Here is a 24,243-nt window from a genome sequence, read left to right as displayed (position 1 = left end):
GTAATTAGAGTTATTGTATTAATTTTAAGAGCACCTCTGTGAGCTAACTATCACAGGTGAGAAAGGGGCGCAGATGGAGCAGTTACCCAATTTTCACTTCTGCGTACACACACTTCAAAGGTGTTCAGGGAAGGCACTATTAGGATGACTGAAACATGCTTTGCACTCAGATACACCTGGGCTTAAGTAATAATTTAAGTACCATTCAGTAATTAGCCATGGGTGATAAGTTTTTGTTATTTAATAAGAAACTCTAAGAAGCTCTTAGCCTAACACCCGATGTAATGGTATTAGGAGGTGGATCTTTGGGAAGTGGTTAGGTCATGGCGGTGGAGCTGTCACCAATAGGACTGGTGGCCTTGCATTAGTAAAGAGACTCCCAAGAGCTGTGTTGACCTTTCCACCAGGTGAGGACTCAGGGAGGGGAGAGCTGCAAGTGAGTGACCTTGGGCGAGGAATGCTGAGGGTACAGGGCCCGACCCAGGAGAGCTGCAGGAGCCCTTGCTGGGATTGTGTCAGGGGGCAGAGGTGTCACCCAGTCATCCCAGTGGACCTAGAGGCAGGTTATCAGGCCAAAGAGGATTATTTTCAAGCCTTAAGGTTTACGGTTATTTGCCTTGTTAGGTTTTGTTCTTACTTGGGACCAACTATGTCTTTCTTCTTTCCTATTTCTCACTTTTGCAATGGGTGGATCTCTACCCTATCCCTGTCCCACCACAGTATTTTGAAAATAAATAATTTGTTTGATTTCTTGGGTTCACAGCTACAGAGAAATTTCCTCCAAAACAAAATGCACCTCGATGCTCAGCCATACCTGATTTAGACGGTATGTAGATGAGACTCTGGACTTAGGTTTTAGAGTTGCTGCTGGAGCAAGTTAAGACTCTGGGGGCTGTTGGGATGGAATGCATATGCTTTGCACGTGGGAAGAACACAGATTTGGAGGCGGATTCAACAGCAGAATGTTGTAAGCTATGAGAACTGTCTCCAGAACTGTGAAAAATAAACTTCTGTTGTTTAAAAGCCACCCAGTCTATGGTATTTTTGTTACAGCAACCCAAACAAAGACGATAGCCATAGAGGCACTAATGCTGGCAGAAGGGTCAAGACCAGGACTCAGATATCCACTAGGGAGACACACCTGGGAGAGGGCCACATGCCTACAGGCATTGGAAGTTCTACTGGTCAGCAAGCACTCAGTTTACAGTTACGGGGCTGGTTATGCAGTTATGGGTGGTGGGAAGAGCGTTCAAGCAAGTGAGAAGAGGGAACATTTAGAATTGCAGATAGGCCAGATGGAGGGTGGGGGTTAGAACGAGTCACCCCAAGATGTGCCTCTGTGGCCTGTGGGTTGTTCTGAGTTAAAGTCAATTTGAGCCCAGGGGCTCAGGAAAAACTTCTGCCCCTCCCTTAACTACCTAGATGAACTTGAATTAGGGGCCTTGCCTATAAAAAGAGATGATCAGAGATAACCTCTTTTGACCTTGCTAATAGAGCAGGGTATACTCTACTCACTGCATGTCTGCTCTGCTTATCATTCTGCAAAAACCCTTTGAAGTGCCCAAGGTGCCCCACCCCAACCCTAGCTAGGAACGTCCTATGTTCCCATTCTCCCTTTTCACCCCTGATGTTCTTTAGTTCATGTGGGGTCACTGACTCCCTCATGTATGCAGGGTTCCCAAACAGATGTATCAAATTTGATTACTTTCTCTTGCTACTCTGTCTCATGTCTGTTTGACTGTCAGACCAGCCAAAAAAACCATAAAGGCAGAGGCAAGTGTTTTCCTCCCCTGCAGCCACACACAGCGGGGTATCGCGGCTGACACTGGCTATGAGGTAAGTCCCAGGCGCTCTGCTAGGCACTTTTCCTATGCCACCTCACCGAATAGGACAGAAATAGGGTTTTGCTGGTAATAGGATACCACTGGACAGGACAAAGGTAGGACCCGAGGTCTAAGGAGGATCAGCACATTCCAAGAACAGCTGCAAACAAGAGGAGCTAGATATGTCTGGTGAGTACACAAGGCAGGGGCTTAGGACCTGGGATTAAGGCAGAGACCTTGATTCTGAAATACAAGCACCAGGTAGGGAACTGGCATCAGGGGCACAGTGGGGGAGCAGCTATGTGAACTGGGACACAAGGTTGAGGGAATCTTATACAGCTGGTAGCATTGGATTCTCTGAGAACCAAGGGAATCACAGTTCCTTAAATCCACTAGAATGAGGCCAGGGTCCTCCTTGACCCCGAGACCATCAGACCCAAAGCTGCTTCCGCTGGAGGGAACCAGGGGGGTTGCATCTAAGCAACTCCAGCTGACTGTCTGCTCTTGGTCTTGGTGGCCTCCCTCAATTAAGTCTCTTAATAGGAATCCAGTTACAAGGCTCTTTCTGATTGGTCAGTTTCAAGACACTGAGTCTGAGAGAGTGGGTCCCTGACAGGGGCTATTTCTCATCTGTGGCACTGGCCATGTGTCTGAATCCTAAGTGTCATTTCAGCTTCAGGGTCAGGAGTTCTAGACAGGGAACAAATTACCTGTAAGAACCTGGTCTATTGAAGCTTCTACTAATGTTGCTCTCAGCAACTGGCAAGTTCAATAAAATGGCTTTCTAACAACCAGCTGAATCTAATAGACTAAGTTCACACATGCTTTCGACACTTGGACAGCACTTTAGCATAGTGCTCATAAAACCTACAGGAAAAGAAAAGTTTTGGTGAATAGTAATATAGTAAAGTGTATTCTTTTCTAACTATCTCATTTTATGCCACTCTGACTGATGACCATGTAAAATCATAGAAAATAATGACACCTAGTGTCCAAAAATATTATTCTTCTTAGAATATAAAGCTGTGATCAGTGAGGCTACAAACACAAAACAACCTTGAGATCAGTTCACACATCTTTGCAGAAAGCAACTAAATAAAAAGATACTTTTTCCTTTGTCCACTAACAGAGGGGATTTTCCTCCTGTCTTCATTCTCTTGAGGCTGCAATGAAGTCTCAGGTTCCTTTCAGATAGAAGGTTCCTTTTAGGTAGCACACACACCTACTGGTGCCACCTCACAGAGGTAGCAGCAGGGGTGACCCCCGACTCTAACAGAACCACAGTGCCAGTATCAACACCTGAACAGCCCTGGCCAGGTGGCTCAGTTGGTTGGAGCATCACCCCCATACAGCAAATGCCGTGGGTTCCATCCTCAGTCAGAGCACGTACCTACGTTTGGGTTGGGTCCCCAGTTGGGATGCAAACAGGAGGCAACTAATGGATGTTTCTCTTTCTCTCTCTTTCTCTCTCTCTCTCTCTCTCTCTCTCTCTCTCTCCTCCCCCGCCAAATCAATAAACATCCTTTAAACATATCCTTAGATTAGTATTAAAAACAAACATCAACTTGGGGGGTGATTTCTTTTAGGCTCTGTTGATATATTGAATAAATTTTTAGGCATTTGGTAAAATAGAGTCACTAGTAAGTTCTTTTAAACCAAGTTCTGAAAACGGCTCCGTTTATAATACCCCCTTTATTGGCAGGCTCGTGAGCAAGGCCACGTGTGGCGCTTCCTTTGGAGCCGGACTCACCTCCGCTATCCTTTTCTTCAGGTTCTCCTTCCCCATGTACGAAGCCTGCAGGGAGATGACATTCTCTTCTTTTTGAATCAAAGTTGTCAGGATGTTTTTAAAATTGTGATATTGTTTTAAGAGCTCCAAAACTCTTTCACATTGGTCAAGGCTATAAAGAAGAAAAAAACGTAAAACAGCAAAATGTCTGAAAATAACAAAACCATTCTTTCTCTTTTTAATTATCCTACAATAAAGATTGATACACGATAGAAGGATTTTTCTTCTTGACATGGCTTATAATAGTTTTACCAATTTAACCTAAGAATGGTGGCTCATGTATTTATCTGGCAAGTGGTTGGTAAATGATCACTGATTTAGTATTTTTACCTGATCAATATTTAAAAATCACCACAAGTACACTCTAGAAAGTACATACGATTCATAACCTTAAGGAATCAGCACCTCAATGTCATCCTTAACCAAAAGACATCTTGGAAAACTGTCTCTTATTCTTGGAAATTATTTTTAAAATAATCCAGCAAGTCATAAGTTGTGTAAGTCTACTTAACTCATTCTGGATTTAGCCCTTTTAAAAAAGTATAGTACCGATAATGTGGCAGTTAGGACACCTAGTTTCTAGTTACGGCTGGGCACCAATTAGTCATGTGACCTTAGAAAAGCAACTTTAGGTCTCAGAACCTTAATTCCTTCCTCTATAAAATCGAAGGGCAGACTAGATCAAATACTACAGACAGGCTTCATCTTACTACTGCACACGCAGGTTCCGGAGGGAAAGAGTGCTCAGTGCAGCTCTGTGAGAAAGGACCACGGAGAGCAGAGTTAAGGGAAATCACCAGGGAGCTGAGGCACCCCTGCACTAACTGCAGCAATAGCTTCCTACTGACCCGCCACTTGGCCTCGAGGGGAAAGGGAGAGTGCCCCGGGTCAAAGAGGAGAGTCCAGGAGGAGCTGCCAAAACACATGCTGAAAAGGGAAGGGGATGGTTAAGACCACCTTGAACTCTCTCTTCTTGTCCTCTAATCTCCTACTAGTACCTAATACCTCTTAGAACAACTGGAACCCTTGGCCTGGGTAGTACAGAGATAGGGATCAGTCCTCTGGACCACTCCTACCCACAGGCAGAGAGTAAGGGGGAGAAGGCAAGGATGGAGTAGATTCAGCAGATTCACCGCCTGGGCCTCACAGGTGATGGCTGTTACACAGTTAAGAAAACCTTTGAGCCATATGTAGGCTCTGTAGGACAGATAGTGGCAAGTGACAGGCAACATCTGCCATTCGAGTAGGGCGGTGTGGAAGAATAATGCCCCCAACCACCAACAATGTCCATGTCCTAATACTTGGATCCTGTGAACATGTTGCCTTCCATGGCCAAAGGGACTTTCCGGTTGTGATTAAGTTAAGGGTCTTAAAATGGGACACTATCCTGAATTATCCAAGTAGGTGAAATATAATCAGAAGGGTCCTTACAGGAGGGAGACAGGAAGGTCAGAGTCAGAGAAGATAATGTGATGAGAAGGAGAGGTGAGAGTGAGAGCGAGACTGAGGTTGAGATTAGAAGATGCCAAGATATTGGCTTTAAAGAGGGAAGAAAGGGGCCCTGGCTGGGTAGCTCTGTTAGTTAGAGCATCGTCCCCATATGTCAAGGGGTTTGATCTGCAATCAAGGCACATACAAGAACCAACCAATGGCCCTGGCTGGTGTAGCTCAGTGGACTGAGTGCCAGCCTGCAAACCAAAGGGCCACCAGTTTGATTCCCAGTCAGGGCACATGCCTGGGTTGCAGGCCAGGCCCCCAGTAGGGGGCGTGTGAGAGGCAACCACACATTGAAGTTTCTTTCCCTCTCTTTCTCTCTCCCTTCCACTCTGACTAAAAAATAAATAAAATCTTAAAAAAAAAATCAAACAATGAACACATCGGTGGGTGGAGCAGCAGGTTGATGTCTCTCTCGTTCTCTCTCTCACTTCCTCTCTTTTAAAATCAATTAAAAAAAAAAGATGGAAGAAAGGGACACAAGCCAAGGAATGTAGTAGGAAGCCTCCAAAAGACAAAAAAGGCAAAGACAGGGATTCGTTCCTGGAGTCTCCAGAAAGAAACAAAGCTTGACTTGGGGATTTCCAGCCTCCAGACTATAATATAAGTTTGTGACGTTCTTATGCCACTAAATTGTGGTAATTGGTTACAGCAGTAATAGAACACTAATGTAGGTGATTAATACACCGTGTTTGTCATCCTTCCGAGATAACTCCTTAGGTTCACTCAAGCCCCAATCTGTGGTTCCAGGTCTGCTCGGACATCGACCCAGCGAGCTTCCAGTGTGAAACTCCTGTTTGTCCTTCCGTTAGGTCCATGGGAACGTGTTTTAAACACACACATTCCAAAAAGTCAGTTATGCAACAGACCATTTTCCAGATTTTACAGCGACTGTTTTCCTTACCATTCAGCGATGGAAGCTTTTGCATTCTCCCACAAGAGTGCTGTATTTTGGCACTGTTGGTTCAGAGCTTTTTCTCTGCTATCTTCAAATTGTGGAAGAGAATTAACTATGTCTTGCAAGTGTTTCTTCTCTTCTTTATAGTCATCTAGGTCCTTATCCAGTTTGATTAATAATTTTTTCCTTGAATATGAAAGAGAAAAGATTGATAGCCATTATTGGCCAATTTGACATGATATAAATATGGGCAATTTGGGAAGCACACCAACTTGAACTTGTTCTCATGAGATTTATGAAGATGAAAATTACACATTGCTATTACAGAGTTTAGGAGACTCTCTGCATTTCCAGAATATTAATCTGGTGTTTTATTATAATAAATATACAAAACCAAAAAGAGTAACATTTTTCTGTGATGAGCACATTTGGAAAGGCTGTGCATATGCACGTGAGAAGAAAGAATATGGGTGTGTAAATGGGTAGGAAAGAGAGCATGGTGTGTAGAGGAGAACCGAGATACAGGGAAGAGCACTACACACTCCTGAGGAAGGGTGGGGGTACAAGGAAGAGGGAAAACTTATATTTCTATCCGGTATGTAAACAGCTCTCCCATATCAAGAAAGAGCTAAGGGTATTAATGTGCGAACTAATCCTGGACGGATTAACTCCATTCACCTAGGTCTCAACTGCTTTTATCAGATATCCACTGTCTCTACTTGCTCTTTTCCAATTTCTCTTGAATCTACTCCCATAAGGCTTTTATTCCCTATGAGTCCTCCAGAACCGGCTCACTGGACAAGACCTCCAGTAACTGCTGCGGCGCTAAATCCAGGTTCCATTCTCAAACTTCACCTTCCTTCACTAGTCAGCAGCCTTTGACCCAGTGTACAACACTGACCTCTTCTCGGCTATCTAAATGCACTCCACTGCCCATGGTTCTGAACAGCATTCCAAAATGCTAATAACTCTCAAATCATACCTTTAACCCAGACCTCTCTCCCGACCCGATACCATCTATTTTTAAGAGTCTTATTGATATCCACACATGAAAGCCAAAGAATTATTTTGTACCTATCACTTCTAAAACTGAGCACACCTGATCTTTTATTCATTACCTTGTAAACTATAGGCTTTCTCACCTCAGTTAATGGTAACTCCAATATTTCTGTAACATCCTATGTCCAATGTGTCAACAAATCCTATAGACTTTCCCTTCAAAATGTATACAGAATCGAAACCCTTTTTTTTTCCCACCATTTCACCACTGGTCCACACCACCATCATCCCTCATCTGGATTACTGAAACAGGTCAAACTAGACTTCCTACGTCTTCCCCTGACTCCTACAGTCCACAGTCAACACGAGTCACAGAGAAGCTGGTACAATGAAAACCCAATCTCTTCCCTCTGCTCAGAACCCTCTAGTGACTTCCCAATGCCACTCAAAGTAAAAACCAAAGAAATCACATGGCCCAGAAGTCCTTTCATGAGCTAAGCCCCATCCCATCCAGCACCTCTGACTCCCTTCATACCTCTCCCCTTTGCTGCTGCCCTCCTCACCTCCTAGCTTCTCCTCAGACATGCCAGGCCCAGGCTCACACCTGGCCTTTGCACCCACTGCTCCCTCAGCCTAGAAGGCCCTTCCTCCAGGTTGGTAGTCACTTGGCTAGCTCTCACCCCATCTAACTTACTTCAAGGTCACCTTCTTAGTACAACTGTCCCTAATGACTCCCTTTGAATTGCAACCCCTTGTCCTTCTTTGCTTAATTTTTTTCTATAGCTTTTATCATGATCAAACACACTGAATACCTTACTCCTCCCTCTCAGTAATAAGTTCTATGGAGGGCAAGAATTTTTGTCTATTCTGTTAACTGCTATACCCCTAGTACCTAAAATAATGCCTAGCACAAACCACTTATCTGCTGTGTTAATAACTAAATTAAGAATGAAAGCAATTTATTAGTTATAAATGTATGGTTTTCATGAATGAACTAATATTTAATTTACGTACTTATTCTTTCTGAATCTATATTAAAATCTATTTAATTAATAATTAATTAGTACCTCATTCGACACCTCATTAAGAACTGGGGTACCGTAGGAATGGAAGTCTCATTGAGACTGAAGTCAGAGGGAAATTTCAGAGGGAAGAGCTTGGTCAGTTAAAGAGCCTCATGGGACCACTGGACCTGAAGGACTCCAGATGCGCATGGAGACAGAAAGTGGGAGGGACTTACTAAGGGGATGGGAGCTCCACAAAAGGGACTCTTCCTAACTTTGTCACTGTCAGGGCTGAGAGGCCAGCTCTGACTGGCAGAAAGAAAATAGCAGCACTCATATTGAGGGCTGTCAGCCTCAGTTTACCCCAATTCTGCTCAGCCCACAGAATTGACACTAACCTTAGTTTATCTCAATCCCACACCCTCCTACTCAGTCCCCACCCTAGTCCTGATGGAAGGAAGGATGAACCTGAATAATAAAGGAAGAAGTAGGATGAGGTGTGGCATGTGCATCTGCTACCACTTATTTCTTCATTATCAAACGTGTAGCGTTTGCCAGGTCTTCCCCCATCAAGAGAACACCATAATAAATACACAGCACAACTCATGTAGTCTATCCATATCTTAGTTCGTGAGAATGAAAGCTTCAAAGAAAAAGAATTATATAACATCTTATAAAAGCACACTATTGACAAAAAGGAAGTTTGTCTGAAAAGTCTACAAAAAAGAATGCTGAAGGCTGAATGGAGTGGGGTGGAACAGACACAGAGAGACAGGAAGTATCTGTTTCATCCAATGGATATTTGAAAAGACAGAAAAACGTCACCTTGGACAGAAACTGACAGAAACAATACTTACCGTTGTTTTACAGCTGGAACAGTCGGATCCTTGAGACCAATTTTACTGAGCTGACTGTGCACATCTAGAACGTTTTTCAGGAGCTCATTATTTTTCAGAGTACAAGTTTGTAGTAGTTTGTCTTCTTCAGTGAGTTTCTCCTGTCTGCCACAACCACGTGTCTCAAATAAGTATTTGGACAGGGCGTCAAGGAGTTTTTCACAGGAAGCCTCTTCACCCCGTTCTGCATCTTTAAAGCTTATATCAAGCGTCTTCAAACGTTTATCCAAATGTCTGGCCTTCTCCTTCATCAGATAAATTTCTCCTTCTTTATTTTTTACTGTCAAAGTATTTTCTGGTACCACCTGTGTAGCTGAGGCTGAAAGGTCTGTAACAAGGCCAACGGGGAGTTCAGCTGTTCTCAGGGAAGCCAGAAAATCTTCCAGAGCCCTGAGGGCATCTTTGCTCGTCTGGATCCTGTGGTTCATTTCTTCAAGTTGCGATCTGTGTTTTACTATAATAGCCTGTGTTGCATGTAGATCAAGTGGGTGTAATTCCTTTAATGCGAAGTTGCCTGACTGCTCCAAACTGTTACATATTTCTATCTGTTTCGCTATAGAATCTTGAATATCCTAAAATAAAGGTAAGAAAAGCTGAAAAGACTGAGGTAAAAAGAAGTAAGACTACATGTCAGAAACTACCCTCAAAGCTTGTAACTAGATTTAATGTAGAAAAGTGCTTCTCAGTTTAACCAAGGCTGACAGTGTCAACATTTTCATTTCAAATGATCAGACGGCCCAGCTGCTTCTTCATCTGATACCCTTCCTAATGTTCCAATCCCCAAAAGAAAGCAAGAATATAACTCTATTGCTTCAATGAAAATAATTAGAGTTAACTATTGAGACATCTGTTTATAATCTGAAAAATAAAACAAGTATTTTTTACTTATGATGGGATTTGGAATAAGTAATCTGTGGAATATGCCAGTATAAGCATATAAGTCTAGCAGATATTTAAGATTTCAGTCACTGGAAAAGGCATTCATAAGGAACCCTTCATGTTGAATTCAAAGAAAATATCTCATCATTTACTTCACAGTATCTACTTCCAAATTTGAAAGGAATTAAAGAGTTAAGAAATAAATAACAAGTCTAAATTACTGAAGATTTTTCTGTCATGGCTTATATTCTAAATGCATACTATTGGTGTATAATTGAAAATGCATAAACATGTACAAATCTCAGAGGAACTGAAGACTCTATACGATGAGAACTTATACTTACTCTCAGGTTTTGATACAGGCCATCAGCATCAGTGAGATGAAATTCTCGAACAGCCATTTCGTGAGGAAGGAGGTCTGAGTCGCAGAGAAGGAGCAACTCCTCCTCCACAGGTAATACGACCTGCAGCGCCATCTCCAAAGACTCCATTCTAGGGGACAAACAAATAAGATGTAGGGGGAAACTGAGTAGAAAGATACCCTATAAAACACAGTGATGCCACTACTTAACCAAGAACAGCAAATAATTGTCTAATGCAAATACGCACAATATGTATAGAGCATCACATTAAAACCCAAACCCAGCGATCCAAAATGGCAAAGAATGAGTTGTTTCCTATATAAGTATTCTTAATAGTTTAACATACCACACTGAATGGAAAATTGAAAAATACAAATTACCGCATACAATTTAACACTGCCTTGATGACAAAGAGGCCTCATTATAAATACAAATTGTTTTATTAGTAGAAATATAACAGAGCCAAGAATAGGCTCTACTAGTAATGAACTGAAATGTGTGGCCCTGGATAATAGTTAACATACAGACTTGGAGCCTCAGTTTCCCCCAAAGTAAAACAGGGATAGGTACCGGGGATACATATCCTATGTATAGGGGTAATTATAGCACTCTCATTTTAGAAATTAGGAAATAAAACTTAGGAAAGGCCCAGAGAAGTCATGCAATATGACCAAATTCAAGTGCAAGGGGACATTGGGAAGAGGATGATTTTGGGAACTCAACAGACTTTCAATTCCACGTAAGTCTCTGGCCAGCAGTGTGGATCGATTAGGTTACTTAACCTCCCCATCAGTTTGCTCGTCAATAAAATGGCAGCCTCTCCTGTGGTTGCTGTGACGAGTAAATAAAGTAACGGACTAGTACAGCACTAGACTAGCTTAAAATGGCATTAAAAGTTGAATAAATTCATTATCAATAAGTCTCAGAAGTATACCTGGTCTTAAGAGTCATCTGAAACTCTCTTTCTTTGTCCTTTAATCTGTCTCTTGCTTTAATTATAAAAGGCTTCTTTCCGTCACTCTCAAGCTCTTCTAGTTGCAATGACGTCATCTCAAACTCTTTCCAGCAAGCATCAGTTTCATTTTTTAAGACCTGGATAGAAATACATAAATTTATTTATCAACTTGTATGTTAACAGGCACAGTGATTCTGTTCTTACAAAATGAGACAGCCACCAACTGGAGACACAAAGTTTCACATAAAAATACATTTAAAAAACATTATCTTCCAACCACCCACAAGTATCTACCAGGGAACAATGACACTAACTGTGCTGTCGGACGACCCTTTTACTGAAGTCAAGGGGGTCGACAATGTGGCTTCCATCCAATTCCAAACTCCCTTAAGTTAGGTGCACAGAATGCAATCCAGAAAGACACAACAGTTGTTATGCTAAGCGAAACAAGCCAGGCAGTGAAAGACAAATACCATATGATCTCACCTTTAACAGGAACCTAAACAACAAAACAAACAAGCAAGCAAAATATAACCAAAGACACTGAAATAGAGGACTGGCTGACAGTGACCACAGGGGAGAGAAGAGGGAATTTCAGGGGACAATGGGAAGGGTTCATGGGAACAAATTTAAAGGACACATGGACAAAAGCTAGGGGGAGGGTGGTAATGGGAGGGAAGTGGGGAGGGTTGGGGGGGGCTGGATTGGGAGTACAAGGGAGAAAACTGTACTTGAACAATGATTAAAATAAAATTAAAAAAAAAAAAAGACACAACAGTTGTAAGAAGAGACATTCTATTTCCCCTAGATAATAAATCTTTAATTCTCCCTAAACTAAAGGAAAATTGGAGTGAGCCAAAACTATTTCTAACAAATGAGAAGCGAATAAAATTAATTTATGCTTTATAATTAAATGCCTAAAAATTCTGTACCATTTTAGCACCTTATCTTGGTTCCTTTTTTTTTTTTGAGGGAATTTTACTGCGTGCCCACAAGTATAATTTATTCTTCATTTTCCCCAAGGATTAGTATAGCTTTTCTAACCAATTTATTATTCAGTCCCTGGAGTAAGGTCTCAAGACAGTTTCTTAATTGCTTTGAAAACATGCTAACTCCATCATTTGAACAACAGAGATTTTAACACAGGAATTTTGTTTATTCATATGCAAAACAGAGAGGAGCCAGTCCATAAAGTGTGACTCAGAAAAAGGCATCAAAAAAGAAGGAAACTAGAAAATATGGGAGGGCACCGTAGGAACCACCCATGGCCTTTTCTCTACCTGATGTGTGTTCTGTGAGGATTCGCTCTACTGCACTTCCAAGTACACACGTGTTGCACTACAATGCACAGATCATCTTCGAAATAAAAAACAGCTTACAACTGACGTGCCTACCACCAGCTAGACTGTTTTATTCTTTAGCTCTTGAATCAAATGCAATACATCCTCTGATGGCTCTCCAGGAAGATCAGCCATCACTTAGAGTGAAAACCCCTCAACTGCATGGCCCTTTCTTATTGTCCAACATCAGAGAGACATTGTGACAACCTGGTTAAGATGATAAACTGAAAAATATTTAGAGTCACTGGTTTTGCATGTATTGTTAATTGTAGAGCAACCTAGAAGCAAGAAATGTTGGTTAAAATTGCCTTTCAACCACATTGTTCTGACCAATTCATCTGAAGCCCTCATTTCCCTCCTAAGCACTATCCAAAATTTTGCAAGTCACAGTGTCTAGAGTATCAAATTAGAGCATGAGCAATAAATTAGGACCCTGAACCAAAGTCTTTCTTGGGTTTGATACTTGGGTGCAAATCACTTCTTAGAATCGGGTGACATTAGAAATGCAATCCAACAAAGTTCTTTGGAAACATCTCGCATAAGGGACCTCAACAAAAGTGGTGATCTCTCTCCTCATGGTGGTATTATTTTTCCAATAAAAGATGAACTCTAATAATATTTTCAATAATTACCTGTAGATCTTTCAATTTATCCTGCAGGCAAGCACTACTCCTTTCCCTATCACTAGGGAAATCAGAAGTAATCCTAAATTTGTTGTTTTGCAGGTGTAGTTCAAGTGTTTCTCTGTGTGTATCAAACCTGGGAAAAATTAAATGTGACATTACTTAAAGAATAAGACAAAAAGTTCTTCAATTACTGTCAATTACACCTAAGAAAACCCCAAGGAATCTCTGTTTAAGTTGCTGGACCACATGCATAAATCAGTGAGAACTCATGAAAGTATAACATGTCTGTGTTGCTGAAAGATTTTTGGTAGACTTTCCAGTCATTTGAAAGAGTTTACCTCTCCAGTAAACTATTCACAGATGTATTGTGATCCTTTTCATACTTCTCCATGTTTTCTTCCTGGTGAGGCTTCAACTCTGATTCCAGGTTCAGATTCTCAATCGATTCTACTGCCTAAACAAATACACAAAACAGCAAACACAGTACCTTCAAAATACTTAGTTGTGTAAAACAGATAAACACTTTTTGATACAAAGGCATATTATTGATTCTTTATACCTCAAGACATAATACAATTTACTTGAGGTTCCTCAGCTCAGAGAAAGGTCTTCCCATGGGACAGGGAAGACTTAATACACGGAGTCTCACCTTCTACTTGGGAGGTCAGCACAGTGAAGGAGTTCCCCCAACCCCTAAATGCTCTTGCTGACTGCGACCACATAGCAACAGTCAAACACAGACAGAAGCCTAGCATGCAGGAACAGACCTCTCAAAACAAATATACCTTGTTCTTTCCCCATACCTTCTGATTGGCCGTCTGGGTTGTGATATACAGTAAGTGCCCACTTCCCTAAGATTCCAAATGAAAATTCAAATCCCAAAGAAAGTAAAAGATATTATAATGAGCAAAAGACAAATGATAGATGAACTACCTCATCTCAATGACACTGAGGCATCTGTACCGATTAAACTTAACCTTTTATACCCTCAATAGTAATGTGCTCTGCTGACATGTATTCATAATGACTCAAAATGGTCTCTTTTTAAAAAAACTGTCTGTACCCTCAGTGGAAAATTAAGTTATGCTTGCTACAGCTTTGCTTCATTCTAATTCTTTGAAAAGCAACCCTTCTTGCATGCTTTAAGTGGGAATTCTCAGATGATGAAAGCTATCAGATAATTAAAACCATCACTTAATCAACGAGAAGGGGATTACTGTACACTTGGCCTTTTCACTGAGTTTACTTCTAAAACACATTATCCACATTTATCACCTTTTCAGTCGATGGCTGATTATTTGAGTTTGCAGAGGGCACCTCACTGTGGACATTCCTTCCTCCGTTCTCAGACGCGTCCACGGCCCCCCTAGGAAGGAATCAAAATTGCATACTGAAATAGAGGGAGAACATGAAGCCCAAAAGGGAATGCATAATAATACTCAATATCATTTGCTCTCGCAGGAGGCTTCATCCCTCGCAGTGATGTTTTCCCTGACACATCGCTATTCTGATGAAGCACTAACTTGTTTTTTGATGTGCCTCCCGCTGTGTGCTGCAGTGTCGTGTGAATCTCTGAAGCACATTTCCGAAGCCTTTCAATTTTTTGTTCATAATCTTTGAGCGCTCTCTGCACTTCCTGTTGCCTCTTCTGTGAAGTCAGCTCTTCACACAGCTCCCGCAGGACATCCATGTGGCGATCAAGCTGGTAGAGACCGCCTTCCTGAGAAAAGCAGGCCTAATTGAGGAAACAAAGCAGGAAATGTGTTCCAAATGAGTTTACATAATCAGCCCACAAGGATTAGACACAACAGATGTGCGTGCCTCTCGCAGCAGGGTCTGCTGGACGCCTGTCCGCTGTGTGTGCTGTGTGCCGGGCGTGGGATGGGCACGGAGAAGCAAAGATGGGCGGTCAGCCCTGAAGGGATGTGCCACAGTCCCATTCTGGAGTAAGAAAACCAGAATGTGTCACCCCCAAATAAGACTTTTTTTTAATCTTCACCCGAGGAAATGTTTTTATTGATTTGAGAGGGAGAAGAAGGACAACAGAGAGAGAATATCGATCAATGTGAGGCAGAAAAGTCGATCAGTTACCTCCTGTATGTACCCAGCTGGGAACTGAACCCACAATCTAGGTATGTGCACTGACTGGGAATCGAACCCACAACCTCCGGGGGTAGGGGAGGACAGTCAACCGACTGAGCCACCCAGCCAGAGCCAAAATATGCCTCTGTGACCTGAAAATTATTTTGAGCTGAAGGCAATTAAGCAGCAGAAAATGCAGAAAAAGCTCTCCCTTTTCTGCCTAAATATGGGAAACGAAGTTTCCTTTTACTGGAAATGAACACTTCCCAGCCCAGAGATAGCACCACAGGAATCTGCAAACAAATCCTGTTAAACTAACATTTATCCTTCCACTCACTTCTTCACCATTGACTACCACCAGCTCAAACCCTGTTGTCTTGCCAATTCTTCACAAATGTATTCTTTGTCTAAAAGGTACAAAGGTTCCTGCTCTGGCCACTTCTTTAGGTCTTCAATCTCTTTGAAGGTTCCCAGGTGCATGTGAAAATTCAGTAAGATGTGTATGTTTATCTCTTGTTAATCTTTGTCAGTTTCATTTTCAGACCCAGATAGGGACGCTAAGAAGGCAAGGAAAACTTTTTCCTCTCCTACAGTAAACACACAAATATTGAGCAGAGTGTGAAAAGTGATAGAACAGAGCCACTAACTTGCCTGAGGGAGTCAGAGAAAGCCTAGTTCACATGAGGGAACCCGAGCTTCATGCAGAGAGAATGAGGAGCTCCAGGTAAAGGGGCAGAGAGAGCATTCATTCCTAACAGAGGGAGCAGCCTAGAGAGGAAAAGCCCCAGATGTTCTGAAGAACTTGAACGGCCTCCTCAGGAGTCTGGAAATGTCCTGGGAGTATCGGTGAGCCAGGGACACAGATCTGTCATTCAAAGGGGTCACTCGGGTGATGATGATGCCACCTTTACCACGCTGAGAAAATAACCCAGGCTAAGGGAAGTGGCAACACCAATGGCAAGGAAGGAAAAGAAGCAGCTGTTCTGGAGAGTAACAGATGGGACTTGGCAACAGACTCCATTCAGGCCGAGTAGGAAGGAGATGCTGAGACAGCAATGCCTGTCATAAACAGGGCCTGTAGGAGGAAGAAATGTTTGAGAGAAGATGCCATTGGTTCGTGTTTGGACGTGCTAAATGTGAGGTCTCTGAAGGACACTGTGGTATCTCTGTTGGAAACAGAACCTGGATCTCAGAGCAAAGGACTCAGCTGCTCATAAAGATTTAGGCACCACCATAGGAGAGAAGGCAGCTAAAACCCCAGCGTGCATAAAATTGCCTAGAGCATCATGCAACTAGCCCAAAACGGAAACTCTCAAAACTAAAACATTGAGATAAAACAGTAAGTGACATTTGTGAAGTGAATTAAAAAAAAACTGCACACAAAAAAATAAGAAAACAAGAGAAAGCAAGAGATTGACATTAGGAGAGCCACAGCAGGAAAAAAATTAAAAGAAATGAAAACAGAGGTCAGTATTGTCCAATATTGTGTCAGCTAAAAAGTCCGTTATGTTTTATTCTGTAAAATAAAATACACATTTTTCATCTTCACCAATAACTTTATTAATTTGGATATTTTGAGTATGTCAGCTATCTCAGGATATGAGTGCTGCTAAACATCTTCCAATGCATAAGAAAGCCCCACAGCTAAGAAATATTTGGCCAAAATGTCAATGGTACCAAGAAACTTCACAAACCACTTTTGACATGCTCGATCAGTCACAGCACCCTCTCCATACACTGCACAAATCTTGTTGTGCATTTCAGTTGTTTCTATCCTTCTTGAAATAACAAAACATAATATGCAAAAAATGTTGTGCATTTTCTTCCATCTTCAATATTAAAGTGGCTGCATAGAAATTCACCAATTTTGATAAGTTTTTTTAATGCACATTGATATGACACTTGTCACAATACAATCTAACACAATTGTTTTGAATGAAGTTAAAGACAACTAAGAGCTACTAGAGCCATTGTATGGGAGAAAAAAAACATAACAGACTTTTTAGCCAACCCAATACATAGAAGCAATTAAACAGGATGGGAACCAAAAGGAGGCATTAGATTTGCCTAGTTGGCTTCTATCCTGATTTGATATCTATCACAAAAGCTGTACTTGTGGAGACACTGTGTCCTCACAAAAGTAACTTTGGGTACCTCGGTAACAGGTGACAGTTTGGTAACCAGACCCTCAAGGACAGTGGTCACTAAAACATATCAAGGGAAGTCACAAACTATTAACTCAATGCTAAATTTTTCTCACTTCTAAAATGCAAGAATCACAGGCTCTAGTTTGAACTTGAACTGTATAAGAATAATCCACAGAGAATGAGACAGTTGAAGTCATTTTCAGGGCAGATGCAATCCTAGGCCAAGGTCATACACAACCCCTTTTAAGAAAAATCTCAAAATGATGACAAAGTGCAAATGGAAAATGCGTGGTTTACCTCATGTTCCTTGATGAGACCCTTGGTCTTTCCTCTGCGAATTAGTTTCTTTTCTCTATTTATTTGCTTTTCCAGTCTTAAAATATTGTCACTAATTTTTCCTTTTTCAATATCTATTTTTAGTTGTTGAATATACAAAGACATTTCATGATGAAGAGACTGTAAACAAACAAAGACACATTAACCATGGGAACAAAATATATTGAAAAGTTTTTCATTAAAAACACAATAAAAATACTTATAGTAACAAAGGATAGAAATAGAGCTTATGAAATTCTGATTCATCCTTGTGTCTTTGGGGAAAATTTTTAAAAATGTATCAGACCCACAAACACATTTTTTCTTTCTAACTACTAAAAATGTGTTTTAATTAGGAAAGGCACTGTTAAGAGAATTAAAGAGATGAGCTTCAGACTGAGAAAAAAAATATAAAACACACATCTGAACCTATGCAGAAATAACCAAATATTATAATATATATCCTGCATAGTATTCTGGAACAGATTAAAAAGCACATTAGGGCCCTGGCTGGGTGGCTCAGCTGGTTGGAGCATCGTCCCCTACACCAAAAGGTTATGGGTTCAATTCCCAGTCAGGGTGTATACAGGAAGCAACCAATTGATGTTTCTCTCTCACAATGATGTTTCTCTGTCTTTCTTCTCTCTCTCTCTTTCTCCCCCCCCCTTTTCCTCACTCTAATATCAATAACATATACTCAGGTGAAGATCAAAAAATTAAAAAGCACATTAGGAAAAACTGAAATAGTAATAAAATATAAACTTAGAGTCAGTATTAATCCATCATTTGTAACAAAGGTACTATATAAATATAAGATGTGAACAGTAGGGAATACTGGGCATGGAATATACTGGAACTCTGTACTATCTGTAATAATTCTGTAAATATAAAATAGGTCTAAAATAAGGTTTACTTTAACATGTATTTTACAAGGAACTTTAACAGTACATATTCAATGACATTACTTCATTCTCTCCCTTTTTGTGTATACACAAAAACTATATTCAATACTAAATACCATTTATTGCAGGTTCTTTACATAAATCTTCACAACAATCCTATCAAGTCAGTGGGGTTATTCCCATTTCATCAGTGAAGTTTCTGGCAGTTAAGCGACTTCCCCAGGGTCACAGCTGCTGGACCCAAGCCTGTGTGCCACCAAAGCCGGACCCACTTTGCTACGGAAGTCTGGGTATATGTATCAATATGTCATCTCAGGCGGGATCCAACCAGGGAACCACAAAACACTAAATGTTTACCTCGGAGGGCATTAAACGCTGAGGACTGATTACACAAGAGATGAAAACCAAAGAGGGGACAGTGAGGCAATCCAGAGATTAGCATCAGCATAGAGCTGCTACCTGCCACTGGACTGGGAGCTTCAGTGGACTGCAGGCAGAAGGGTCACCAACCAGAGGATAGGATGGAACCGAGGAACCTGCCGCAGGCAGGGACATAGCTGCCAGAAACACTGTCCAAGAAAGAGAGGGTCAGAAAGCCTTTGGACTCTCAGGTTTCCCCTCCTCTGATCCCCTTCTAATCTCCAGTGTTGTCACTGGCCGAACACAGGAGCCAGCGTTATAGCATCTGGAAACTGCAGACTGCAGGGATCAGCCCTGTGTGATGCGCAGTAGACAGGAGGACAACCAGGAATGATTCTGATGGCACACAGGTCCATGGTCAGATGTACAAGCATACACCCCGATACGAACGCATGCTCTTACCTCCCACTGGACACAAACGTCTCTACTCTTTTCTTCCAAAGACAGCTTTTCATCTTCAGCTACATTATTTTTCAGTTCATCAACAGCTTTCAAATACTTGGCCAGACTTTTTGTATTAAAAATTGATACTGCTTCCTAAAAAAAAAAAAAAAGATGCCAATAAGAACATGAAAGCTTCATTCTACTGCCAAGTCCTCAAAGCTAATTTTGGTAGATCTTCCACAGGTAGAACTAGGAAAAGAGACCTAAGAAGACTATTTAAAGATTTAGGGGAGACTTCTCTTTGTAAATTGAGGTTGATAGCCCATTTGCATCTCTTGAATTCTTTTGGAAAAAAAAAATTGCAAAATATTCTTATTTAAATATAGTTACACATCTGAGACCCAGATAAATACTTCATATTTATAATATTCAAAATAATTTGTTACCACTTTGATAATTAAAACATTTATTCTTCAGGGTAATGAGCCTCTCACAAGGTTCCTCCTAAAGTTCTTTTAAGTATTAAGCAGACAACCACCCTTCTTAAGCAATATAAATATGAAGAGTATATCAGCATATATTAGAGATTAGTGTTGCAATAAGACAAATTTATAGTAGGGTTAGTATGGCGAACATTTAACAGTGTATAACACATAAGGATTCTTTGCTGCAAGAAGGCAAGATCACCTTACAACAGACGTCTAAGTCTTGCCCAGGGCCAACCACTGGCAGGCCCACCCAGGGAAGAAGTGGCAGAAGACAGGAAAGGGAGACACCTTGTCAAGAATGGGTCTACTCCTTACCCCACAAATACTGGCTCCTATTCAATATTACTGGCAACACTTTATAAGAGCTAGTGAATGATAGAAGAAAAAATAGTTTGGGGCCTGTGAAAGAGGCAGAAAACTATAAGGAGACAAGAAGACCAAAGTAATACTTGGAGAGAAAGCAATTAAGCAGGGTAAGAATCCATCCTTATACTCATTACCTATTTATTACAGGTCTCCTGCAGAAAAAGCATGATGCTTAGACCTTCTCTAAGGCCTCTGTGAGGATTGCCAGAGGTTTGACCCCTGGAGATATTCAGACCCTAGATGCTGGTGAGGGATCCTACTACCTGAGTGTACCTGGGAGTCCCAGGGCCTCAGGGAAGTGTGAAACAGACAAGGACCTTGCATCTGCTATGAAAACAGATCCACTTCACTAAATGCCAGAGAAAAAAGGGAAATATTCACTGTCTCAGATTCCAGAAGGAAGGTGGGCAGAGAGAGGAAAATGGTGTGAGAACTAACACCTCTAACTCTTTTTTCTCTGTTAGAAAATGCTTTCAGAGCTTCTACTTTTTCTTTTCCTTTTCTCTTTCCTGAGCAGACCATATCTGGCTGCTTAAAATCCAGGCTGGTGATTACTTGAAAGAACCAGTGATTCCTAAGGTCAGTTCGGTACTCTCAGCAAGCTGGGAGTAAAAGTGGGAAAAAACGGAAATTGGTCAAAGTTTGTGGCTAGCCAAGTACAAACAGCATAAAATGGCTGTGGGAAAAGTGATGCTGAAATATGCCCTGTCCTATATAGCTCAGTTGGTTTATGGAACATTGTACCATAAACCTAAAGGTCATGGGTTCGATTCCTAGTCAGGGCACATGCCTAAGTTGCAGATTTAGTTCCTTATCAGGGCACATACCAGAGGCAATGGAATGATGTTTCTCTCCCTCTCCTCCTCCCTTCCTCTCTCTAAAATCAATAAGCATGTCCTTGGATGAGGATAAGAAAGAAATGGTTAATAATAGTTTCTAGTATGGTTATCAATCCAGAAAGCCAACATAGTTGAGACCCAGAAAAAAATAGAAAAGGAGGCTACAGTGGACATAGAGGGAGGCTCCTATGGAAGCTCCTTTTCCTTTTTTTTCTTTAAGATCTTATTTATTTTTAGAGAAAGGGGAAAGGAGGGAGAAAGAGAGGGAGAGAAACATCACTGTGTGCTTGCCTCTTATGCGCCCCCTACTGGGGACCTGGCCTGTAACCCAGGCATATGTCCTGACTGGGAATCAAACTGGTGTCCCTTTGGTTTGCAGGCCAGCACTCAATCCACTGAGCCACACCAGCCACGGCAGGAGCTCCTTTTCCTTAAAAACTGGGAGTGCCCTGACTAGTGAGGCTCAGTTTGTTGGACATCATCCTGCAAAGCAAAAAGTCGAGGGTTTGATTGCTGGTCAGGATACATGCCTGGGTTGCGGGTTCAGTCCCCGGTTGGGGCACGAACAAGATGCAACTGATTGATGTTTCTCTCTCACATCGATGTTTCTCTACCTCTTCTTCTCCCTCCCTTCCCCTCTCTCTAAAAATAAATAATTTTTAAAAAACTGGGAGAAGTAGCGCTAGAAATATTGCTTTACTTCCTTTCTATCTCCCACAAAATACCTTGTTCATTTTAAACGTTCAAGAAGTGTGTTAACTGGCCCTGACTGGTGTAACTCAGTGGCCTGGGTGTCGTCCCACCACCCAAAAGGTCACCAGTTCGATTCTGGTCAGGGGACGTGTGGGCTGCTGGCCAGGTCACCAGTTGGGGGCCTGTGAGAGGTAACCAATGCATGTTTCTCTCCCTCTCTTTCTCCCACACTTCCCCTCTCTCTAAAAATAAATAAAATCTTTTTTTAAGAAGTGTGTTAACTGCTGAATAAACGAAGGAAAGAACATGTATCACTCTGGAGCTAACATGTATTAGCTCCAACAGTCCAATGTAGAGATCTTATTTGGCCTTTAGTTCCCATCCCCCCAGGACCTCCCACTGTGTTAAGCATAATGAGTCTCTGATTTGGACACATCTTAAGCTGCCTATCCAACTATGACAAGTCAACCTAAAACTGTCTCCATACAAAACATTATTGGGTCTTTATCAATAAACATATGTGTATCAATAACTTCTATCATTTTAAAAAGAATGTTATTTTATAGTTGAAGATTTTTAACTACCAAAAGTGTCTTCATAGGCCTTATTTTTCACTGAAAGCCTCAATAACAAATCTGTCATCCAGACAGGGCAAGAATCATTATGCACCATTATTGATTAAAAAAGCCAGAGAAATTAAATTCTTGCTCATTGTCGGACTTCCGGCAAGATGGAGGAATAGGTGGACGCACCGTACCTCCTCGTACAACCAAGATTAGAAAAACAATAATTTACAACAATAATTTACTATCAGAATAACACCCAGATCTGAGAGAGGATTTATCTGAATGGAAGTCGGGCAGCCAAGAAGTTGAAGTAGTCGCGTTCATCCGGACTGGTAGGAGAAGACGAGCCGGGCAGGCGCGGGGCTGGCTCGGGTCAGCGGCGCGGAGGTCAGGGAAAGTTTGGCGCGAAATTGGCACAATAGCCATCAGGGGGTGTAAGAATGCAGCGGTGATCCCCGAGTACGCAAGCTGCGGCTGGCAGACCCAGAGGGGTAGCGATTGTGGACCAGGGCAGAACTCGCGGCCCAGGAGCCCAGGAGAACAGAACTACCGCCAGTGTTTCCTCCCGTCCCCGCCCCCGCCCCCACATATAACGTCACAATTTAGCGACTGGGGCGCCCAGCCCCGGTGAGGACCTAAGGCTCCGCCCCCCACCGAAACGAGGGCAACCAGACTGGGGGAAAAAAAAGAGAGACAGGGGAAAAAAAATATGTTTTTAATAGAGCAGATCAGTCCCCCAGGACTCATCCTTTTGAGCAACCAAGAATTAGCCAATCTATCAGATGCGCAGTTCAAAACACTGGTGATCAGAAAGCTCACGGAACTGATGGATTTTGGACGCAATTTAGATGAAAGGATGCAGATTACCATAAAAGAGATGCAGAAAGATACGCGGAGGCGAGCCAATAGTGAAAGGAAGGAATATGAGTCTCAAAACAATACAGTGGACCAGAAGGAAGATAGAATCAACCAAGCAGGAAAGCATGATGAAATAAGAATTCAAAAAATCGAGGAAAACCTTAAGAGCATCGAGGACACCTTTAAACATTTCAACATCCGAATTATAGGGGTACCAGAAGGGGAGGAGCAACAAGTGGAAAAGTTATTTGAACAAATAATAAAGGAGAACTTCCCCAATCTGGCAAAGGGAACAGTCTTCCAAGAAATCCAAGAAGCTCAGAGAGCCCTAAAGAAGTTGGACCCAAGAAGAAACACACCAAGGCACATCATAATTACATTAGCCAAGGTAAAAACGAAGGAGAGAATCCTAGAAGCAGCAAGAGATAAGGGCACAGTCACCTACAAAGGAGTTCCCATCAGACTGTCAGCTGATTTCTCAAAAGAGACCTTACAGGCAAGAAGGGGCTGGAAAGAAATATTCCAAGTCATGAAAGACAAGGACCTACATCCCAGATTGCTCTATCCAGCAAAGCTCTCATTTAGAATGGAAGGGCAGATAAAGTGCTTCTCAGATAAGGTCAAGTTAAAAGAGTTCATCATCACCAAGCCCTTATTTTATGAAATGCTAAAGGGACTTATCTAAGAAAAGAAGATAAAGAAAAGACATGTATAGTAAAAGGACAGCAAACTCACAAATATTAACAACCACACCTAAAGCAAAACCAAAAGAAACTAAGTAAACAACTAGAACAGGAACAGAACCACAGAAATGGAGGGCACATGGAGGGTTAGCAGCAGGGGGGTGGGAGGAGGAGAGAGGGGGAAAAGGTATAGAGAATAAGTAGCACAGAATGTAGGTTGAAAATAGATAGGGGGAGGGCAAGAATAGTACGGGAAATGTAGAAACTAAAGAACTCATAAGTATGACACATGGACATGAACTAAAGGGGGGAAATGGGGGTGGGAGGGGGGTACAGGGGGGAGGGGAGAGAAGGGGGGAAATGGGACAACTGTAATAGCATAATCAATAAAATATATTTTAAAAAAATTCCTGCTCATTGTCATAGAGTAGACTG

The 24,243-nt window shown here is 41.7% G+C and overlaps 1 protein-coding gene across 8 annotated transcripts in view; it reads right to left on the bottom strand.

The window, feature by feature from the left end:
* SYNE2 (spectrin repeat containing nuclear envelope protein 2) overlaps positions 1-24,243 on the bottom strand; it is a 293,026-nt gene that overhangs the window by 167,594 nt on the left and 101,189 nt on the right. For all 8 annotated transcript variants that reach the window (XM_036010877.1, XM_036010883.1, XM_036010867.1 and 5 more), the window contains 11 exons: positions 19,334-19,468; positions 17,592-17,750; positions 14,589-14,800; positions 14,341-14,431; positions 13,404-13,519; positions 13,072-13,198; positions 11,079-11,236; positions 10,127-10,274; positions 8,865-9,475; positions 6,011-6,190; positions 3,574-3,724 (listed from right to left, as the gene is read on the bottom strand). In XM_036010877.1, the coding sequence (XP_035866770.1) occupies positions 3,574-3,724; positions 6,011-6,190; positions 8,865-9,475; positions 10,127-10,274; positions 11,079-11,236; positions 13,072-13,198; positions 13,404-13,519; positions 14,341-14,431; positions 14,589-14,800; positions 17,592-17,750; positions 19,334-19,468 (2,088 nt within the window). The remainder of the gene's footprint in view (positions 1-3,573; positions 3,725-6,010; positions 6,191-8,864; positions 9,476-10,126; positions 10,275-11,078; positions 11,237-13,071; positions 13,199-13,403; positions 13,520-14,340; positions 14,432-14,588; positions 14,801-17,591; positions 17,751-19,333; positions 19,469-24,243) is intronic.

This window comes from Phyllostomus discolor, chromosome 1 (assembly GCF_004126475.2).
Source record: "Phyllostomus discolor isolate MPI-MPIP mPhyDis1 chromosome 1, mPhyDis1.pri.v3, whole genome shotgun sequence".
NCBI classification, from domain to species: Eukaryota; Metazoa; Chordata; class Mammalia; order Chiroptera; family Phyllostomidae; genus Phyllostomus; species Phyllostomus discolor.
This window is presented reverse-complemented; position numbering and strand designations above follow the sequence as displayed.